At 41.8% G+C, this 21,755-nt stretch overlaps 2 protein-coding genes across 7 annotated transcripts in view; one reads left to right on the forward strand and one right to left on the reverse strand.

The window, feature by feature from the left end:
• The first annotated feature begins 284 nt into the window (after window positions 1-284).
• On the forward strand, window positions 285-18,201 carry CEP57 (centrosomal protein 57). Its single transcript, XM_056327751.1, has 11 exons — window positions 285-429; window positions 5,880-6,036; window positions 9,096-9,275; window positions 9,585-9,706; window positions 10,596-10,712; window positions 12,518-12,595; window positions 13,700-13,804; window positions 13,964-14,044; window positions 14,392-14,636; window positions 15,333-15,477; window positions 16,935-18,201. Exons 1-11 carry the CDS (start codon window positions 403-405, stop codon window positions 17,169-17,171), a joined length of 1,494 nt encoding a protein of 497 aa, XP_056183726.1. The 5' UTR covers window positions 285-402; the 3' UTR covers window positions 17,172-18,201.
• Window positions 18,202-19,151: 950 nt separating this feature from the next.
• The window catches only part of MTMR2 (myotubularin related protein 2), a 65,920-nt gene continuing 63,316 nt past the window's right edge, over window positions 19,152-21,755 (reverse strand). For all 6 annotated transcript variants that reach the window (XM_056327745.1, XM_056327748.1, XM_056327746.1 and 3 more), the window contains one exon: window positions 19,152-21,145. In XM_056327745.1, coding sequence (XP_056183720.1) covers window positions 20,984-21,145 — 162 coding nt within the window. In that variant the 3' untranslated portion in view covers window positions 19,152-20,983. The remainder of the gene's footprint in view (window positions 21,146-21,755) is intronic.

A 21,755-nucleotide genomic window follows, 5' to 3' on the forward strand; every position in this document is an offset into this window, starting at 1 on the left:
TCTGTGACAAAGCTCGTCCTCTTCCGCCGTCCGCTCTCCGCGCGTGCGCTGCGGGCGCCGTGCGCCGCACTCGAATCCCGCGGCCGCTCGCTCCGCCCACGCACCTCCTCCCGGCCCAAGCGATTGGTCGCAGGAGGCCGCACCGCCTCTCTCGGCTCGCCCCCTTCGATTGGCCGAGAAGCAACCTTCTTTTGTTATTGGATAGTTGCCGCGTTACTCAAACCTGAGTCTGCGACAGGAGCTCGCGCCCCTGCGGGGTGGGGCTATCCCCCGTACTCCTCCCCTCTCATTGGCGAGCTGGGGCGTCACTCAAGCGGGACTTGGCGCGAAAGGCGCCGCCGCCGCACGGGTGTCGCGCCTTAAAGGGCCATGCGCTAGGACGGCGCCTCCTTCGCGGCCGAGATGGCGGCGCGCAGCAGTCAGCGCACGGTGAGGCTCGGCTGACACCTCTGAGGGGGCTGGCGGCGCGGGGGGAGCCCGCCTGCCTCCCGCTGCCTGGTGGTGGGGCCGCCCTGGGGGTGGGGGACGTCGGGGCCTTCTCCGGCGTGTGGTGCTCCCCTGGCGGGCCTGGGACCTCGGCCCGCTGGTGAGGGGAAGGGCGAGCAGGCCGGGGGCCCGGGCGGGAGCGGGGCCCGGTGGGCTCCGGGACGGTGGCCGGGTGTTGTGGGGCGGGCGTCTGCCGTCCCCGGCGTGCTAGGGACAACGGGGCCGTGAAAGCCGTCTTGTCTTTCAAACGCAGTGCGTATATTTTTATATATTAAAGCCCCTTGTGTATGGGCACGCGTTACCTGAAAGCGACAGGTAGAAAAGCAGCTTGCTGTTTAGCCTAGCCCTCTTACCGTCCCTACGCCGGTGTCAGAAGAGCACGTTTGCAAGCGAATGGGAGTAAAATGTTGCAGTTCGGTTTATTTTCAGAAATAGTTTTGGGTCGTGACTTTGAGAAAGGTCCCTCCCAGGGACAGGTGAGGTTCGGTGGAACGGCTGGCCCTGCAGTGGGGGGTCAGCCACGCAAGCTGGCACGGCAAGCTGGTGCTTCCCGCTGGAAAGCTGGTAATGGATTTAGCCTATGCTTGTTGCTGTTGATGAAAATGTTATCTTAGACCGAGGTTTACCTTGAGTGTATTACATGCATCCTTAGGCGTGTACGTGAGCGCCTGGCAGGCTTGGATGTAATGCGTTGCACACAGGGGACCAGAATTTCCTCGTTCACGTTTTTGAGGTGCTGAGCATAACGAAGGGGGCCTGTGTCTCTGCTGGTGACAGGTGACATGAAGAAATGGAGGCTTGGCTGGCATAAGCACAGCCTGCTGTGTTGAGCTGGGTGAGTGGAGGCTGGCTGCCTCCACCACGTCATTGCCTGAAACAGAAGTTTCCAGTTGGGTTTCTTGTTTGACATCTTGGCTTGATGCTTGTAGCTCTCAGAAGTCAGGTGGCTTTTGGGTTGGGGTATTTATGTGAGCAGCTGTGTCTTATGTGTGCTTTGGTGTAATCGAGATGGTGTAAAGGATGCAGCGCGATGGTGTGTGAGAGATGTCTCTTGAGGATCTGTGGTTTGGGGTCTTACTAGCTACTCACCTGGCTTGGTGTTCTCTGTTGTGTGTTGCCTCCTCTGCGTTGTGGTCCTGTATCTACACCTGGACCAGCAAGAGCTGTGACAGAGGAATCTGAGGACTCCTGTGTCCTTCCTGACTTGTTATTTTTCCTAGTGTGTACAGAGAAGGATGTCAGAAAACTAGTTTCAGGCTTAAGTAAATGAATGTAAGCCGTTTAATTAGTTCATTTAGTAAAACAAAACTTTTAGGAAAAAAAACTGCCCACTTTTTGTATGTGTAGAAAAAAGGAAAAAAGCAAACTTTACTGCATCTGAACTTTGAAAAACTTGCTTTTCATACATCAGGCACACTACAGCAGAAACTTAACAGAAAATACTGTATTGTGCCATTCCCCCACCCCACCCCCCTTTGATGTAATGGCTTGACTAAGGTAACTTCTTAGTGTCTGCTTTTAACTACAGATATGCAAGTTTAGGGCACTCCTGACTCCTGTATCAGGGAGGTACAGACACCATTTAAGTTAGCCTCTGGGTGATAGGCTTTTCTTCCTTCCCCACTCTCTTGAATTATGCAGTACTGAGGGATGAAGGCAGGCTGCTAGTTGAGATTGTCCCTCCAAAATAGCTATTTTGAAAGTTTTAATAACTCTGTACTTGGATGGTTTATGTTCAGTGAACTCAATACCTGGCTATTCAGTTTTTTCCCTGTCCCTACGTGATTTTCCCCTATTTCTGCGGGTTTTGTTTTTTTTTTTTTTAACCAAGCGTGAGGACTCCTGTGTGTCACTTGGAGCGTTACCAAGCATCAGGTTTTTTCCCTCTGCTGTTATTTTATTTCTGTTCTGAGCACCCATATAAGAACTTGCAACTGCACCCACTCTAATTTAGTCCTTTTTCCCAGTGTTGAAGTGCTAGTACCAAAGGCTCTGACTGGTGCCTTTGTGCTTTACGGCTGCAGTTATTGTCTATGAGGCTTTCTGCATTTTTCTGCCTCTTTGCTTCTACAGTTTGTTTATAAATCATTGTTGTTTTTACTATCCCATGGATCTGTCAAATTGTATCTGTTAATGAGTAAGACTGAGAGGTTGGGTTTTTTTTCCTTGTACTTAGGAAACATTTGGTATGCCACTGAGATTAATAGTCTTCTGGACAATTTTTCTTGCTGTACTGTACTTTACTGCTTCAGAGGAGGGACAGTGTTCTGGTGGATCATTTTTACCATCTATGCAAGTTGATTAGTTTGAAAAGTGTCCATCTGCCACAAGTTGCTGATTATTTGAAAACTTCCTATGAGGTCGTGTCTCGTCCCCCTGCCTAGTGTTTGGGAGCTTCAGGAAGTCACTGTGTGCTACTGGTGTGTTGAGCTGTGGCTGCTTTGTGCTTTTATTGTTAGCTTTTGCATGCTTGAGTAGACAGCTGATACACAATGGTAGCAGCAATGAATTTTGGAAGGTAATGTCCTCATACCTGTGAAGGTTAAATGCGCTCAGCTTGCTACCATTACTTAATACTGGTTCACTTTGCTGCTTGTGGGACTGTAAGCTTCTTCGATTACTATTCTGAGGCTTTAGCATGGCTTAAGAAAGGAAAGCCTATAGGGAGTACGCAAAGAGAGAAGATTCATTTAGCAAAGGTGGCCTAGCTGAGATTCAGAACAAACATACAGAGTTCCCTGATTTTCATATGTATTTTAAGTGTGTTAGGATTTTTCTGAGCATCACAGCATGATGCTCCCTGTGAGAATTTTCAAGAGCAGCAGCAGCAGACTTAAATAATTTTAATGACTTGAGAGAAATCAAGGGGACTAGCTAATATTTGAGTCTACAGTTTATGATGGGAAATTCTTTGATGCTGTTTCATAAACTCAGATTTTATACTCTGGTTATTTGGAAGTATCTATTTATGAAAAGGAATATAAACCAGTCTTCTGCATAAACAGATGAGAAAAATATACTTGGTAGCAAGTGATTACTTGAACTGAAGCAAAGAATGAATCCCTGTACAATAGTCAGTATTTCAGCACATTTTTTTTCAGTATTTATTTCAAGCAGATCTCTCTACTGACTATTACACTATTCAAATTAGTGCCTGTACCCTGCATCCAGGTGAAACGTAGATGACATGCAAGTAGTCGAAAGCCTGTATTGCTTTTGTATTGCATAACTGTTGAAGTGTTTGAGTACACTAGCTTTTTCTTTCACTTAGTCTATTTTTGGCTAGAAAAATGTTACTTATGCCAGTAAAGACAAACAAAAAACCTTCCTATAGCTTGGAGGTTTTATGTAGTTATTTTTAATTCACAAAGATTTTACAGGTGAAACATTAAGACATGTAGGAAAATTGTGATGCTGGCAGCTGTGCTTGGATTTCAAACTGATTCCGCTTTTGACTGTTTCATGGGATGTCTTTGATTTGAATCAATGGCAGATAGTATATTGATATTTAAATCAGTGGTTACTGTCATTTGGGTTGCTGAGGCTTGCATTGCTGCTGTTATTCTGTTGCCTGCTGCACTAATTCTGTGTTTTCCTCGGTTCATTTTTACTTCGTTACTTGGTCTTACTCTCTGTTCATCAATTCAGCATCCTGTAATGCTGATGGTATTTTTGCAGGAGTGAGGTTTAGGTCTTGATGTTAACACCTAATGGGCTTTCATTTGGTTTTCATGGCTGCTAAGCATAAAACTGTGTATACGCATGTATACAAAAACCTCTTCAAAATATTTTTATTGGTATATTCTTAATTAGGGATTAGTGTTTTAATTGGCTTTCTGTGGTAGCAAAAGTTCTTGTGCAAAAGAAGTTATTCCAAGAAAAGCAATTACGTTGTGTAGGAAAAACTTATCAATACAAACTGCAAAGCGTTCATAAAACTGTCCTTAGAAACAATGATTGATACGTTCAGAGTACTTGGGGTCCTAATATTCTTGTCCACAATGAATCACTTCATTTCTAAGAAGAAATAAGCTGTGGATAGACTTTAAATAACTTATGTTTTCTTAATTTTTCTTCTGTATGATTTTTCTTCCTCATAATGTGTTTTGGGCAGTTGTCTGATTTGCTATGAGTAACATACATAAATACTTTCTGTATTTTAATTTGGGTCACAATATGCTCCCAATAATTGGTATTTGCAAAAATTAAAAAAAAAAAAAGAAAAAAACCCAAGAAACCACAAACACAAAACCCTACCAAGGTGAGCCATTGTTCAGTTGACATATTAGTTAATGCTCTGTGGAAAGCTGTGGGAGCATTGTGTCTACCTACAGCCCACTTCTGTCTTATGTTACCTTCAAATGCTGCTACTAAAATATTCAGTGGTGGGTACAGTGGAGAGAAATTACTCTTGCCTATTAAAAATAACCATTCATATTTTATTTTATTCATACACACAAATCAAAAAGGTTAGGCCAGGTTGCCAGTTTTTTAGTCGTCACCATAAATGCGGTATACTAAGTGCCATGGCCCTTTTGCTTTGAAGAATCTTGTTAGAAAGCACATGGTTTGATGGTATCCCAGCTCACAGTGTGTTCACAGCTAGGTGGTCCCTTCTGGTCATTACAACATCCAAAACACAACAAACATTTGGAAAATTGATGTAGACTGCTGGGAGATCCATGGTCTCTGTGGCTATGTTCTTGAGAACAGTCTGAAGCTGACCTAACAGCACGTTGCTGCTCAGAGGCAGGGGACCTTCATGGCTGTGATTTCCTGCTGCTTTTCTTGGGCTGATACCACTAATCAGGTGTAGTATGAAGTCATCTAGATGTGTCTGCTGGTGGGGTTCAATCTATGCAGGGAAGGATAGGAGAGATGAATTGAAATCAGTGGAAAAGAGGAGTCGGGACTGCGCAGCTGGGAGGGTGAGGTGAGAAGAGAGCATGTCCTCTGCCCCATCTACAGTTAGTGAGCTGTTAGGTTAGATGAGTGGGTGCAGAACTGTGCTCCTGGGCGTGTTTTATCAGGTTTGGCCACCTTAGCCTGGTATCTCGAGTCCAGTGAGTATAATCAGTAGTTAAGGCAGCAGATTTTTTCTAACTAATTGTGCATTACCTTCTCATAATAAGCAAGAGACAGTGGAATTAAGTAGAAGACAGAAGTGGAAATCAGAAACTAGTATGGAAAAGACTTTTTTTCTTCTGATTCTATTTTTAGTGGAGGGAGTTAGATGGAAAAATGACACAGCCTGAGTCCAAAGGAAGGAAATAAATCTTTTGAGGTATTAGTCTCCTGCAGCAATACTTCTATGTATCATCTAATGGGATTTTACTTTTTTTTTTGTGACAAAGAAACAAATGTGCTGATAAACAGCTTTATTTTGTTTTCAGGATGATCTGCACAAAACTCATAACTCCGAGTCGGCCACAGATGGACTCTCTGCAACTTCATTTATAGAATATCCAAAGTACAAGCCATTTATTAATTCAGATTTGCTGCGCTCCCCACGGAAACCAGTAATTCCATATCCTGAAAGCAACAGCAGAGGTAATAGTTCAGCAAAGTTGTTTTCTTACCTGTTGCCAAATAATGTGTTGAAATACTGTATGTACTAATCTACAGACATCACTGGTTTTATCCTTCTATCACTTCCCGGTGATCACCTGTTTTTGTAAGTCGTTTGCACTTGCCTTACTGAAGAATACCTAATGAAAAAAGTCATCTTGCTGCTGGAGAAAGATGCTCCTCTTCAGTAGTAGAGAGCTGTAAAATCGCCCGAGTACTTTGTGAAATTGTCCTGAAGTGTTTTCTTTGTCCTCTTTCTTCAGTCTTCCTGTCCCCCAATCTTTCCTTTCCTGAGTTCACAGCTGAGTTTACAATAAGGAGACTTAAGTCCCCAGGCTGGTCAGGAGCAAAGGAAGAGGTTTGGACTGTTGAAATGGGAAGGCATTGTTGTGGACAAGGTGTGGTGAGAATATTTATCGTATCAGTGAAGACTTGGAGAATACAGAAAAGAGTTCAGTGTGGTGCTGAACTGAGAGCTCTCAACACCAAAAAGGGGGTGATTTTACTCCCATTTATTCTTCCTTGTTCCTAGGCTATTCTTTCTCCCTCCTTTGCCACTCCGGTCCTGGTGTTCATCTCCAGATAAACAGGTTCCTCTTGCCTGACCTGGCCTGAATAAAAACATTCTTGGTTAGCTTTCTGTTATTTTAGTGAATTAACTTGTCACGCAATGAGATGCACTCCAGAGCCACCTTGGGGTAAGTACAGGAGGCAGTACGGGTAGTTGGGAGGCTAGAGCAGGACCGATCCTTTGACGTGACCTGTTCGGCTCACAGTCACTGCAAAAATACACCCTTTAAGGCTTAAGAGTAAGAGCATGATAAACTTGGTCTTTTTCCTTATAGGGAGAAAAGTGGGAAGGATTTAGGATAAATGCTAATATCACTCAAACTAAGCAGAAAATCAGCATGATAGCCTCAAGTCCCTGTTCCAATGATGTAATTCATGTCTGAATTACTAGGGACTTCTACGTTAATGAACTAGTAGATGAAATCTCAATTCTTGAAGTGCTACTTAAAATGCAGAGTATGCTCTCATGTGCTCAATGCCATCAGTTGAGAGTGCCGTTGACACAGAACTAAAGGAACCTTGTGACAGATGAGAAATTGGATGTTCAGGAAAGAGCTTTGTTATGAATTACTGTTGCAGGCATATTTTTATAGATTGTGTTGCATTAGTGATAAACTTTTAACTTCCAAGCTTTCACTTGGCAACTTCTCTCAAGCAGGGAATCTGCCAAATCTGAAGTAAGTATGGGTGGAGTGAGGCAATCTGATAAATTACATCCCTTTTTAAAAAATATGAGATGTTATTTTAAAAAAATATGTTTAAGTAAACATGAAGACATACTGAAAATTCAGAAGGCAGATGATCCAGTATCTTACTCTTTTTGTGTAGCTTTTTAAAATGCAGAAATGTTCCGGAGTGTATATTTTAGTAGTTTAAGAATATGGAAATTAACTTCAGATGGGAAAATCGATTTGATTATCCTTACTGCTTCTCTCACCCTACAATTTAAAAAAAACTTATTGAAAAATCCTGAAGTTGAGTATAGTTAATGCTGCTTATTTTGCTTTGAAATTTTGTGTTGTGTATGTGCATGTCTCAGTAGATATAGTTGGTTTTAATACTCTAGTAAGGATGACAGAATGACACTTGGCATACTGTTGCGTTTCACCTTTATTCATTGCTTGGATTGCTTCATTTGGTTTATTTTGTTAGTCATTATTGTAAATATACAAAGATTTCAGTTTAGCTCTAAGGATAATAGTGACAAAGCTGTTTATGGTTTTAGCCATGCCCATTTCAACTGAATCCTGATAGCAGTGATATAAACAGAGAAGAGGGGGCCGTTAGGGACACTGATCTTGACAACAAGGCCAAGTTATCTGTAACTATCCCCTTAACTGTGACTGTTGTCACCCACTTATTTACTTAACAGGTACCTTAAAGCAGGTAGTTTTTATTGATAACGATGCTCTAATGTGCTATTCTGCATTTCAAGTTTTGATGAGCTTTCACTCTGGAAAACTCATTCTGATAATTTTTTTCCTTCTGTTTTTGGTTTGGTGGGGTTTTTTGTAATTTGATGCTCAGCAAATATGCAGTCCCAACTTCTTTTGTGCTCATGCATTCTGTAATAAAGGTGCATTCTTTCTCTAGAGTGGATTTAAGCATAAAGGAGTGGGCTAATGTGACCTGGCAGATTAGTCTGCTATATGAGCTGTCTGTACAGATGTTCCTGTGTTTTACTTTAACAGGACTGTATAGGGAAAGGGCTTATGGTTATGGCTCTCTTTGCAGAATTGAACAATACAGCTAAGAGACATAATACATTAGATTACCAGCAGATGGTCTAATTGCAAGGGGATGTGAGTTCTATTACAATTTCTTTTCTTTTTGTGGTACTGAATATATAAAGGTTTAGTTGAGTAGCTGCTAAAGTAGGGAATGGAACAAAAAGAGGGAAAGTTGTTCAGCGGAAAGCAGATGTATGTCTTGCGGGGCAGGAGAGGAACACAACTGCAAAATGAGAAGAATCAAAATGGAGCTGCCACTTCGAGAAATAAACACTTCTATAGCCCTTCTGATAGCTAAACTTTATCCTGCTCTGTGACTTTTCATAGGAATGTTGTGGTTTGTAATTGTTTTGCTAGCATGTGCTAGTAGTGGAATAATAATACAGAGAACTGCCACTGTTTTAACTATCTAGTTGTGACCTTTCATTTATTTTTGATAAGTCAGAAGATGCACTGTTTGCACTTAATTTACAGAATGTTTACATGGCTTATCCTGGGAAATGGATGCATCTTTCCCTAATGCTTCAGATGGTGTGCATCAAGGCCATCTATTTGTTTGAGACTAGTTTTAGAATCAGTTATGGTTTAAAGGAAAGCAGGTCTTAATTCGTAGGAGTCTTAGATGCTGGTAAAGGAACACTGACTTTCTTGCATAACATGCTTTTATAAAAATGTTTCAAGTTCAATGTTATCTTGAAGTGGTGGCAATGATATCTAACAAAAGGTACTTGTTAATTACAGCAATATTTTCTGCTCTGAAGAATCTCCAGGAAAAAATTCATCGACTGGAGTTGGAACGGCTTCAGGCAGAGGAGAATGTAAAACACCTCAGCAGGGAAACAGCAGACTATAAAAAAGTACTGAGTGAACAAATGCAGCACAAAGAGCATGACAAGACTGAAGTGTCAAAGAAAAATCAAGGTTATTTCCAAACTTCATATATACTACTGCAAAACACTGATGTTGACGGAACTTGATATTTATCAATGCATAAAACTATTTAAATTTGCTTTTTTCAGCATCTTTGCAGTGGCACATGGAGTTGTAAAGAAATAATTTTAAAAGCATACTTTGTTTTGGTGATTTGCATGCATACAAATGTTCATTAGGCTTGACCTGTGAGTTTCTTTAGATGGTAGTCTTGTTTATTTTGGAACTGTCCTGAAAAAAAAAAAAATCCCATTAACAAGCAGTGCCTGATTTCACTTCTGTGCTTTCTGTTACCTTCAGAACTGGCTTCTCAGCTCGCAGCTGCTGAGTCTCGGTGCAGTCTGTTGGAGAAACAACTGGACTACATGAGAAAAATGATCCAGCATGCAGAAAATGAGAAGTCACATCTCTTGGAGAAACAGGTGTGTTCTCAAGATTATCCCAGGGGTAAATTATAAAAATAATGAAAATTGTAATGATTTCTTTGTAGTTACTGTAGTTTTAATGTCTTTAATGTGGGTGTTTTTCAACTGGCCTTTATATACTTAGGTGTGGATGATTTCCCTATTTAAAATTCCCAGTCTTACCACAACTGTTGTCTTTTCTGTCATTGTGCACCTGTCTCTAAGGCAGTATCAGGCTTTGATATTAGTAAGAATTGTTTGATTCCGCATGATTGGCTTACTGTAGTAGTGCATCCTTATCCCTCAGCGTTATACGCATTTGCCACTGGACAAAACCTCCCTTTTGTGTTTACAGTCTTCAGGTCTTTGGGGACATTTTCTACTAGTACTGCTTCTGCTAAACTGGAGCTGAAGTACTGATTCTGTAGAGATAATAGTAAAATTTCTATTTCCCATCATCAGTGACTGTGGGGTTTGGCCTATATTTAAAATGACCTTGAACTCTGTTTTCTAGGAGTATGGATTACCTAGAGCTTTCTATTTCTGGTCTCTGTGGCTTTCCTATTTAAGTCTATTAAATATTTACTTGAAAAAATTAGGAAAGCTATCTCTAATAGCCTGGTAATGAGAGGGTTTTACCATGTTGGTTTTGGAGGGAGGAGAGACTGTAGAATTCTCTCTCATCTGAATCTGGTTCAGTTTGCAGGGTGTGAGGTTTCCAAAACTGGGGGGTGAATCAGTGGTGCAGTTTGCTTTTTAATCATAGCACCATCTAAAATTGCACAGAGGAAGTAGTAGTTCCTTTGGACTGTTTATGGGCCTCCTTTGTGCTGCAGACACAACTTACTGTAGATGGTCTTGTTTTATTGTGCTTATAATTGTTTTGCTTTTCACTTCTCCCTTCAAGGGTTCATTGGAGACAGATCGGCTTCTTGATCAGTCACATGTTCAGTCTAAATTGGAAAAGCTGGATATGCTGGAAAAAGAGTACAGCCGACTTACAACAATGCAGTCCATAGCAGAGGTCTGTCAATTTGTGTTGGATACTATATCAGATTATCTTGTTTATTGTAATTGGTATTTTATAGCCTATATGTCAGTAACAGAGCTGAGCAACTAAATGTCTTTTTAAAGCTGAAGTGTGGTAAAAATTTAAAGTTACTGCTGAAAGCCTACATGGCCAGGTAGGCGTTAGGTCACTACAAGAGCTGGAGTTCTCTTAAGCCTTAACAGCATCTGCTAGTCTTCCTCTTTTGTGGTTAGTTGGTGCCTGGGCATGTAGGATTGCAGGCATTTCTAAGCTCTCTGCTTCTGAGTTGCCTTGCGTGCTACTAAGTGGTAGCAGTTATATTCAGTTATGACCCAGATTTGACTTGACTTGTATGGGTTTGGTGTGCTTGGTTTTATTTTTCTTTTAGCTGCTTGCCCTCCTCCTTAAGAAACACAACTATTACTAGTTACTTTGTGTTTAGCATTCTGGAGTCTGGCATTGCTAGGCCTCTAGCGCTGGCTGGATGTCAGTGGTTTGAACCAGTCTGCATTTTCAGGTTTTCTTTTGAATTGGTAGCTTTTATAAGAGTTGATGTTACGGTGAAGGGATGCTTAAATACCCAACTCATTACACAGTGGCTAAGGCCTGATGGGGGTTCCTGAGACTGTAGAGCAGGCTGGGGTGATGGAAGATAAACTGTCACAGGGGCTTGTAAGAAAGATGGGATATATGTGATTTGAATGGGGGAAAAAAATAGTCTGAAGGGTTCTTGTATTCAACAAAGTTAGTTCTTTTGTATAGCGCCTTTGTCCTCAATGTTTATCCAGGGATTTACCTTTCAACACCTTTGTATAACAGCTGGTTACATTAATCTTGCACTTAGTGCTTAAGTAAAGCAGAATTGAAATATTTACTACTTCGCTGTAGTGGGTTTATAAACAAACAAGAGTACAAATATAGCTGTTACTTTGAATTGCATGCTTTTCTGCCTTAAGCTTGATTAGTTGCTCTGTGAATAATCAGTCTTTAGGGGAAGAGAAGGGAAGTTGTTTTGTGTCCTGGAGCTCTGGATTGTTTATTCACTCTGCTGTGTAAAATCAGAAAGTTATTAAATAAATTTCACAGTGGGAGTTTTAAGTGTACACTATTTAAACACTGTTTTCATCTTGTTGGAGGGTTTGCAAAGAAATGTGTGCCTTTCCCCTTATCTGTTTTCATTGAAAAAGGACTTTCAAAAGAGTTCTTACATCTTTTTACCATAAAAAGATGCTTCAGTTTTACTTAAAATCACTTCAGTTTTACTTAAAGATCTCTCAGAGGCATCATGTAAATTTTCCCCTCTTCTTTATTAGGAAGGTGGCTAGATGCTCAAAAATTCTACGAGTTTGTTACAGATGCAGCAAAAATGTTGTTTGTGGTCTAAATGAAGCAAGTCTTTCTCAGTTTTAGTGATACATGATACATCTTTATTAGCCCTTCTGTAGTACAAAATCTTTCACAATAATGTACACAAAACAACCTACACTTTTTGGTTATAAAAAAACCACCCTAGAGAGGAAGACAGCCTTGTGTATTGCTCTCCTTGTAGGCTGCAACTTATGAGATACCAATTGCGGAAGTAAAAATCAAAAAATCAATTAAGTTTGAAGGATAAGCACTTGACTGCTGTATTTATGCCTATACAGACAAAATGTCAGCAATCGTCCTAATGCTGAAGTCTTAGCTTTAAGGTGTAAGCTGAACTCGTATACTTTGCTCAAGCTCATAGTATTGTATGCTTTAGGAAAAAAATAATTGTTTCATTAATAATGCTGTTGGTTTTATTTGACTTTGATTAGAAAAAAATGAAAGAGCTGGAACACAAGCTTCAGGAGGAAGAACATGCAAGGAAGCTTGTTCAGGAAAAAGCAGCTGAGGTAACCAACAGGAAGTTTCTTTTGTACTGGTATGCACTGTAATTACCTCTTCCTTTCCATCAACTTTTCAACTAAACTTGGTGAAAATGCCCTCCATATACAGAATAACCAAAACCTTGTTTTAGACTTTTTTTTTTCCCTCCTCTCCTGTCTGAGGTGCCAAATGTGCTGAAGTTGTCTGAGCTTTTTGGAAACTTTTTTCTAACGGCAACTGTGCACTGAAGCTGGATTTCTTCAATAAAAAAAGCTGGTTGAAAAAGGAGTAGAAATTCAGACTAACTCATAGTTGAGGGTGTATGAGGATTTAAGCAGATCAAGGTTAATGAGTGTGCTCCCTTGTTGGTAAAAGTAGCTAGAAATACTGTAGAAGGCGGCAAAAAAAGAGGCAACATATACTGTTGGTTATGAGCCCATAAGGACACTGATCTTCTATCCTTGAAATGTTGTGTTCATTAAATACTCGTATGCTGAAGAAGTATGTAGGTAACATGTTAGGCTCTAGCGTTAATCTTGGCCATGAGTTTGGGGGGGTGGGGTAAAGGTGTCTCAATCATGAATAATTGTTCTGTGAATACTTCTAGTTGAGATTGGTTGGGAGATGATTTCTAAAGCTGTGCTGTGGCTTCCTCTTGGAAGGAACAGCGAAGCATGTAGAGCTCACTGTTGGCAGTGAGAAACCTAACCTTAACTATTCCAGTTGATGGTTTGTTGTTTGCTGCTTCTTGTTTTTGTTTTTTTAATGTCAGATTTAATAGAACAGAAAGAATAGTTGTGTTAATTACGTGCAAGGGTGGTTTGATTTATTGAATATTTTGTCAAGTGTAAAGCACGGCAGATGTTTTGGCATTTGCCTGTATGGGAGTATTGCAGCAAGACTAACTCTCTAACTTACTGGGATTAGTGATGATTAATGGTACCAGAGGTAGTATTCTTATTTAATGTTTAAATTACCCTTGGACTGCAAATGGATCCTAAAGACTCACAGCCCTTGCTTTCAGAAAGCCTGTATTTCAAAAATTCTTGTTTTCCAGTTCTCAGCTTACTTTGTCTCTGATTATCTATTAATGTCATTCCAGTAACTCCCCTTAATTCTCTCAATTAAAGCTTCAAACAGGCCTGGAAACCAACAGACTACTGATTCAAGCAGCATCACCGTTGCTTTCTCCAAAAGCAAGAAAACCCAGGAAAAAGACAAAGCAGCCAGAGAAGGTAACATGAGGGGAGGAAAAGGACAGTTATTGAAGGGGTTAAATAAGGCCGTGTGCATTCCCTTAGGAAACTGGTTGCCTCTTTTATTGCAAAGCAGAGGGAAAATGGGTTTGCTGTAGTGTCATCTTTGATAAACGTTTCTCTCATCTTTCTTTCCAGAAAGGCTCTCTTACAAGCCATCTCACTACACAGCCCCATTACAGACTGTGTCTGGGCGATGTACCCTTTGTAGCTGGAAAGGTGAGCTGCTCTTACTCCCCAGCTTAATGCTCAGTAGCTGCAGAGCCTTCGGTGGCTTTGGTTTGGTGCACCCTGACACCCAGTGGTCAGATCATTTAACTTTCTTTGACTTCCAGTTTGTCTTCAAAAGGCTGTTGACTATTGCTAGCTTGCTGAGCTAGCATTTCCAGAAGTGGGTCCTCTCTGTACTGCTTGTCAAGTTGTTCTTGTTGGTGCACATTCATTCAAACAAAAAAATACATTCTTGGCAGCAAATCGGAAATGTTACTGTTTTTATATGTTCTCCATTGTAACCAAGTAGGTTGACAATGCCATTTAAAAGATGTTTCTTTTACTTTTCTTTTCAGTCTACCAGTCCCAGTCATTCAGTTGGTGCCAATGTGCAACATGTCCTACACCTGATGAAACAACACACAAAAGCTTTGTGTAACAGTCGTGTGGTAAGTGATACTCCACTAGCAAAACCCATCAGTACTGGTCATCCTGCCAACAAAAGCAGAAAGTCGTCAGTGCCAAAGGACTCTTCTTCATCCCAGGAAGAGCTCTCGGAAGTGTTGCTGACTTTACAAGATGAATTTGGACAGATGAGTTTGTGAGTCTGACATATTCTCCATTGCAGATTATGAATGTAGATGCTTTGTATTTTTGCCCTTTGCTTTAAAGTTGGAAGGTTTTGCACGATAAAGGCATTAGTTTTAGGAACTCTCTAGCATATAATCTTTGTTCTACAGGCTGCAGGGGCTGTCATTTCTTCTTGCATTTAAAGAGAGATTCTGATGAAGTCTGGACTCCATACCTGTGTTTATATGCAACAGTATTGAATTTAAGGGGTAGGGAAGAAGTGGGGTAACAGCACCTGAGGCAATGCACAAATACTCCGTTCAAGGACAGCTTTACTAGTCATTTTGCTTGTCCTGGTTAACAGAATGTGAATTGTTGTTCTACACACAACTGCAGCAGATACAGATACACAAAACAGTAACTGAACGAGTGCTGAGATCATAATACCCTCAAGGGATTATTTGGTCATTTTGAATGTGTGATTTGAAGTTTTGAAGCTACTTATGTTACTGAGACTTAACATTGCAGCAGCCTGCCACCAGGATGTGCTCCTGTAATAATGCTGCTGACCAGCAACGCTGTTCTTACTGGTTCCTTACGGCATGTTGAGCGTGCCTGGCTGCTGATGCTATGGTTTCCTAGGAGTGTTGTTTCTAAACTGCGTGTACAAGCACTGGAAGCCAAGGCAGTCTGATGCAAGCTTTGTTCTGTCTGAATTCCATGCTAGTGATCACCAGCAGCTGTCCAAGCTTGTCCAGGAAGCCCCAACCGTTGCAGTGAGGGAAGATCTGGAGAGGGAACTTGAGGCACTGGTGGGAAAGATGGAAGCAAAGGCAGACCAGATCAGCAAAGTCCGGAGGCATCGGTTGCAGGTGAGCTACTTTTGGCTACATTCATGCTTCTGTAGAGTTGCTGTCTTAAGGTTCATGTTATATCCTAACCTAGCAGCAACTGAATGAAGCGGAACAGCAGAGCAGTAGCGCCTAGCTTTAGCTTTGACATCCCAAAGTTAGTCTGCATACTTTCGTGCTTCTATCCCAGTATTTCTGCAGAAGTGTCCTTTCAGTCTTACCCTGTCAACCTTGTGCTCACTCTTCATCCTGTCCTGGGCAGAGCTTTCACATCTGTTGTTGCATTGTTTCATGCTCCTCTAATCTCCTGAATCTTTTTAATAGCTCTCCTTTGCTTGGATTAAATGACCTATTTATGTTTTGATTTGCATTTTATAAAACGTGGAATATCTGTTTTTGTTTAAAACAACTTTCAAAATGTTTTGAATAGGGTAGCTTGTTTGTTCGAAGTTGTAAAACCTATCGATTCCCTGTTTTCTGTAATCTTCGTTCATTTTGGTGAATTTCTTCCAAAGAGCTTAACCCCCTGTGTTTAATCTGGTTCAGTTCATATGAACCAAGATTCGCCCTCACCAGACGTAACTTACACACAAAATACGTGCTTGAGAGCACTGCTGCTGCGTCCAAAATGGACATGTGAAATGTTTTCAGTCAGAAGCATTACTCACCTTTGATCTCTTACGATCTTCAGAGGAACTGTTGCAGAGAAACAGATGCATAGTAGTTCCTGGTGATAATGATAGTGCTTATACTGAGGTTTCTGGCTAGCTATTGGCAAAATTTCTTGGAGTTGGGATTTAGGAAAATTGCTGCGTGCTATGAACTAGGAGGAGGGAGCACCACTATGTGAAGGGAGGGGAATTGCAAAGCCACCCCTTCTGCAGTTTGAGAGTGTGAATATGTCTGCACCTTGGACTGGTTCCCCATTCAGGCTTATGCCAGCTCAGTCTTTGTTGCCGAGTACTGAGCCTTACATGCTGTGATTTGTAGTGCTGTGTGTGGCTACCAGCTCCTCACCTCAGCAGTTTTGGTACTCTTCTTAAAGCTACAACTCTGACAGTGACTAGCTATTAAAATCACTAGTATGTGTGCAGAAAAACTTGTCTTCTGTTTGTCTTTTTCTAGTCGCTGGATGGTAACAGTGACAAATCAATTTTTTGTTATGCATTGCTTTTTCTATTGCTTTCATAATGGAGATGTTCCCCCATAATGAACTTGTCAGTTTTTAAAGAGGAGTAGTTCCTAACTACTACTACCTAGTAGTTCAGACTACAAGCTGAACACAGTTCTAAAGGTGCAAATATAGCAATGCTGTGTAAGGAAAATAAAACATCTGTTATTCAGGGCGACTTGGAAGCATCAGTTTGCTTAGCTGGCTGAGATAAGTGGTAGGATATTATCAGCTGTCTGGAAGAACTGCCCAGCAGAAACTGAAGCAAGGTCACTGCTTAATCTTTTTCTTTGGGCTTCTCTTTCAGCTAGAGAAACTTAAGAGAGAATGCAAGTCCAGAAAGACTTCTGCTAAACAAATAAAAGACAGCAGGTTCCCTGTTAGTGAGGTTAAAGTAACAACTACAGTAACAGCAAAAGGAAAGAATGCTGGTCCGGTCAAAGTGAAACCTGGAGAGAAGAGTCGGAAGAATCTTCAGTTGCTGAGAGACATGCAGACCATACAGACTTCGCTACAGAAAGATGACATCAGCTGGGACTACTGACTGTTCTGCAGGAGATGTTCTTGAACCATCTCAGTCACTCTCACCTTCTGGATATAAAGCCGCTGCCTTTCTCGCTATGTGAAAGAGACTACTGTATGCTAAGTGCACTTTTGAAATATGGGCCCTTAATTCTCCATCCCTGGGTTTGGTTGTATATATTATGGTCTATCTTAAATCACATTCCATTTTTAAGGTACTCGGCCACTGAATCTAACCGTAGGTCTCTGTCAGTTCCATTTCACGTGGTTGTTCCCGCGGTCCCTCCATTTTCTCTCAGCACACCAAGCACTGCACGTTTGTGTGGGTTGGTGTGTGTGAAATGCCAGTGCGATTTCACGCTATTGTTGAACCATGCATTGGGAGGCTTCTCAAAAATGTATCTTATTTGAAAGCAGTGCTGTGACCCAAAGTCTTAAGGGCTTTTGTCAGTTCTGTTCCGTATGCAGCTGCAATTACTCAAACTCTTGGGAGTGTCTAAGGGAGAACGTGTAAAACCTTTCAGAGGTGTTCTGTGGAGCTCTCCTCAAAAAGCTTTCCTAGCTTGTGTTCTGTTACGTTGCTTTAGTCTGCATTAATGGCAATGGATGTCTGAGTACTCAAAGGAGCAAAATAACTTCTCCAAATTATTTTAATGATTGAATTCTTTTCAAGTCTGAAGAATGATTTTTTTTTTCTACAGAAGTCGTACTTTTTGAAAAAAAAATGGAGGCTAGGGGATAATACCCTGTTTCCTAGTTCACAGCTTCAGGTGGTAAAGGATCTGGATAAACCACAAGTGTTTTAAACTGCAAGTGCCTCAATCATGCCATTCAGTCCTGGCATCTTGCTTTTAACTTGAAATATGTGCTTTGATGAGCTATCCACTTTGGTAGTGGTGCAGTTAATTTTGCACTCCGATTTGCACATCTGAGTAAATGTTATTTATTATGTTAATAATTTAAAGAATTTCCTATTAATGGGATGTATAGAAGACCCGGATGACCCGTTTATAAGTTGAAAAATAATAAAGCCAGCTTGCCTGTTGAACGAATTGTGGGAAAGCTGCACTACTTCTGAACTAACTTAAGTGTCTGCTGCTCTGCTGCAGCACTGTGCCCCATCCAGTGTGCTTTGCGTAGTGATGTGACATCTCCCTGGTCAGGCTGATGAATACGAGCTGCTGGAAGCTGCGGGTAAGGGGAAGCCAGAGCTGTCCTCCCTTGCCTGTAGCTGAACAGGGGTCAGCATGGGCGGAAGTCGGAAGCTCTTAGCTGGGCCTGGAGCCGTCCCCTGTAACTTCATTTATGGGGGAGATGTGGTTCTAGGTAGAGCTGGAGTAACCACTTGGAGGGCCATTCATCCTGGAGGTTCTGAAAAATCAGCAGCTGAAACTGCTCTGCAATCCTGCTCGGGAAGGACCTCTGGGGATCAGCTCGCTCAAAGGTCAGTTAAGTTCACATCACCTCAGTCTGTCCTCGCGCAGCTCCTTGCTGATGGAAGGCTTGGGAGTATTTCAGGCTGCGTGCAGTGAATGAGATGCCCATGTTGGAATGAAGCCTACTAGGGGTGAGTGTGTCAAAGAGCAGGCACTGAGTTGCTCCCAAATCATCCCAGTGAATTTGGGGTTAACATTGAGTTACACAGAAAAATGTGAATCCTCCTTTTACACAGAAGTTACTGTGCTAACGCACTGTAAAGTGCAGAAATTGTTTTGATTTTCTGGTGTGATAGTCTTTTTGTAATATTGAACAGCTAAGCACTGTATCTGTATTAATAGTGGTCTGTAAAGGACAAGAGAAACTTGTCCACAGATGAATTTTGTTTGCCTGTCATTCTAAATTTCAGAGTTTGTACATCAGCATCTTGCAAGACCATCTGCAGAAGAATGAGAGGGATTCGGATTTGACATACCAAGTTTTCAGTGCTATTTTATTAATGTTTGCATGTCTTCCAAGTCCTCTGGAGAACCACATAGTTGAAAATAAGAGCACGGGAACTTCACCCACTTATCAATTTTTATTAGTGTTAAGGAAACCAAACAGCCTTCATCAAGAAACAAAATATACACACAATTTGCTAATACAGAATTATGCTATGAACCATCTTATATAGTGATTGTACGTAACAGCAGATCTGCCCTCTAACCTTAAAGCAAATCCAAGTCCTTCGGAAAGTATTTCATGTGGATTCTTTGCACTATGGAACCATAACGTCTCTGGCAACCCTGAAACAAACGTGCCGCTGTACAGCCTGTTACTCGTGCTGTCAGAAGGTGGCTGTGGCTTTCTCTGTACGTACTGAGATGGTGGCTGCAGTAGAGCAGGCAGAAACGGAGACTGCAGGGGAAACTACTGTTACTGCCTTGGGAGGAATGTGGCTTCTGAAAGGCGATTTCTCATGTGTAAACTGGTCCGCTCTTGTACTTTCTGTCAGGGCAGAGAAGCTGAACGCAGCATGCTGTAGCTGTGGCTGCAGTATGGGATCCTATTTCAAAAAGAGCACCACAGGACCCAGAGCAAGCACTGCCCCTTTTCCTTGGCGTGGAGATGGGAAGCAGTGCGGAGTAAGGATCCTTGCACACATGTAACTTCCTTTGCTATAAGCCCCATCCTTTGCAACCCTGTACTTACCCATTTCGAAGAGCAACAGGACAGTCATGGTTTCACCAGGTGTGGGGTTTTATCTCCACTTCTACAGTAAGATTTTTGTATTAAAATTTAATTTGGACTTAGTTTTAGTCAGGAGATGCTAATTCTTGAAGCATGCTATGAGGAAAGAGACCTAAACATATGGCTCAAACCGGCTAAGCTGTTTCGTCTACCAGAATAACCTTAAGTAGCAGTTGCAATGCAGGCAGAAAGGCTTCTTTGGTTGATACACAGTTGCTTCCATTAGTTAACATAAAACTGAAATACTTTAAGTATGCCACTATGATCCTGCACAGAAGCATTAAAATCACTAATTATGCTTACCCAAGCAAAATGAAATGGCTGGTCCCTGCAGGTCACAGGTGCCCCTTGGTACTCCACTACCTTTCCCCTGATGTGCGAGGCACTGGTGGACAGAAGAACTGCAGAAAGCCTGGGGAGCCGTGCTCTGCCTCCCCTACTCGGAAATAAAGGTGCATAAGTTGCATCCTGGCACACTCAATGTAAACCGTAAGCAAGACTCTAAAGTGGCAGAGATGGAAGTAAACTTTGTCCTATAAAGTCAAGTCACGGAGGTTGCACGTCTACCATGTGTTTTTATCGGAAGAAGCTGCCCTTTCTTTAAATAAGGCATTGTTTACATGGCTTCCTATGATCTAGGCTGAAGTGAAGGGGAAAGCAAGAACGGTGACATGTTTCAGATGCTTGTTTCCAAGTATGTTGGCAAACGCTCTCATTAACACTGCTGCACAGACATCGGTAGTGGAGGGTTCACGGCTTTACAGCTGTATTCTAGGCTCCAACACAGTCAGATTCACTACTTCCTTTCGGCAAAGGGGAGATCTTGCAAACTTCTGAGTAGATGTTTTTTCCTCCACAGTATTTCATTCTAGTGCACAGTCTTTCCAGCACAGAAGTGAACAAAGAAGGAGCTCTAGGTTCCTTTTGGGTGGCAAGTGCAATTAGCTTGTATTATAACCTAGCCACTGAGAAGGGTAATTGCATAGGGGGGCCTGTTTGTTTGTTTTTGCTTAAGCTTCCTCTAGTGCTACAGTACTAATAAATTACCCTGGAAAGAAATAAATAAATAGGTTGGCATCTCCCAGACACCACGCTGGAAATTCTAGAGGGTTTTGGAAAAGCTGCCCCCGTGGTCCTGGGAAGGTACTCTGCAAAAAGTCTGTATTATACAACTGTCTGTACAGGAGCAACGCACTGTGCGGGAGAGCCAGCTCTCTCCGAGGATGAGGTGGAACGGTTGGTGATTTCTCTCTGCAGTTCCTCCACTTTCTTCTGCAGCTCAGCCCGCTTGGCAAGAAGCTCCTTGTAGCGATTGTGGACAGGTTCCTGCAAGAAAATGTGTAGCTGAGTGCTGGGAGGTAAGCACAGAGATGTAAGCCTGAACCACAAAACACTGTGGCTGACCTGATGCCACAGCTGTGGTGTATGTATGTGCCATACGCACAGCTGTGAGGGAAGGAGCGTGGTACGTGGGCTGTAGCGTTGTCTCCAGCCCAGGGGTAAGTAAGTAGTTACTCTGGCTTTGGGAAGCTCATTTTTATCCAGTGTGCATAGCACAATGGTGGCTAAACAAAACTCTAGATTTTGAAGATGACAATTACAGGGCTAATCTCTGACATTTCTGGGAGTTGCCGGCCTTGTCTCAGCCCAGACATAATTTTAGCGCTTTAAGGAAAAAACCCCAATACATACTTAAGTGTTTTTACATAATTCTGACTTTTGAACAGTGCTGCAAAGCATTTTTTGGTTCCTGTATCTAATGCCCCTGAATTGCAAAGCTCTGTTAACTGCTGTTGGACACTGAGGAAATCCAGGAATTTTTGTCCTTTCCTATTAAAAAGTGATTTCAGCATCAAGGGCCATGTTCAGGCTGCTTGTCTCGGGAACCTGCCCTGGGCAAGCCAGCTTCCTTGCTGTCAGGGTTGGAAAGTGTAAC

Source organism: Falco biarmicus, chromosome 2, assembly GCF_023638135.1.
Source record: "Falco biarmicus isolate bFalBia1 chromosome 2, bFalBia1.pri, whole genome shotgun sequence".
Classification (NCBI taxonomy): Eukaryota; Metazoa; Chordata; class Aves; order Falconiformes; family Falconidae; genus Falco; species Falco biarmicus.

Excerpts from the sequence above, each read along its gene's own strand:
- CEP57 (XM_056327751.1), top strand. The coding sequence starts at position 403 with ATGGCGGCGCGCAGCAGTCAGCGCACG. Across the intron at positions 9,276-9,584 it reads AGTGTCAAAGAAAAATCAAG|AACTGGCTTCTCAGCTCGCA; the intron begins GTTATTTCCAAA and ends TGTTACCTTCAG. Across the intron at positions 9,707-10,595 it reads CACATCTCTTGGAGAAACAG|GGTTCATTGGAGACAGATCG; the intron begins GTGTGTTCTCAA and ends TCTCCCTTCAAG.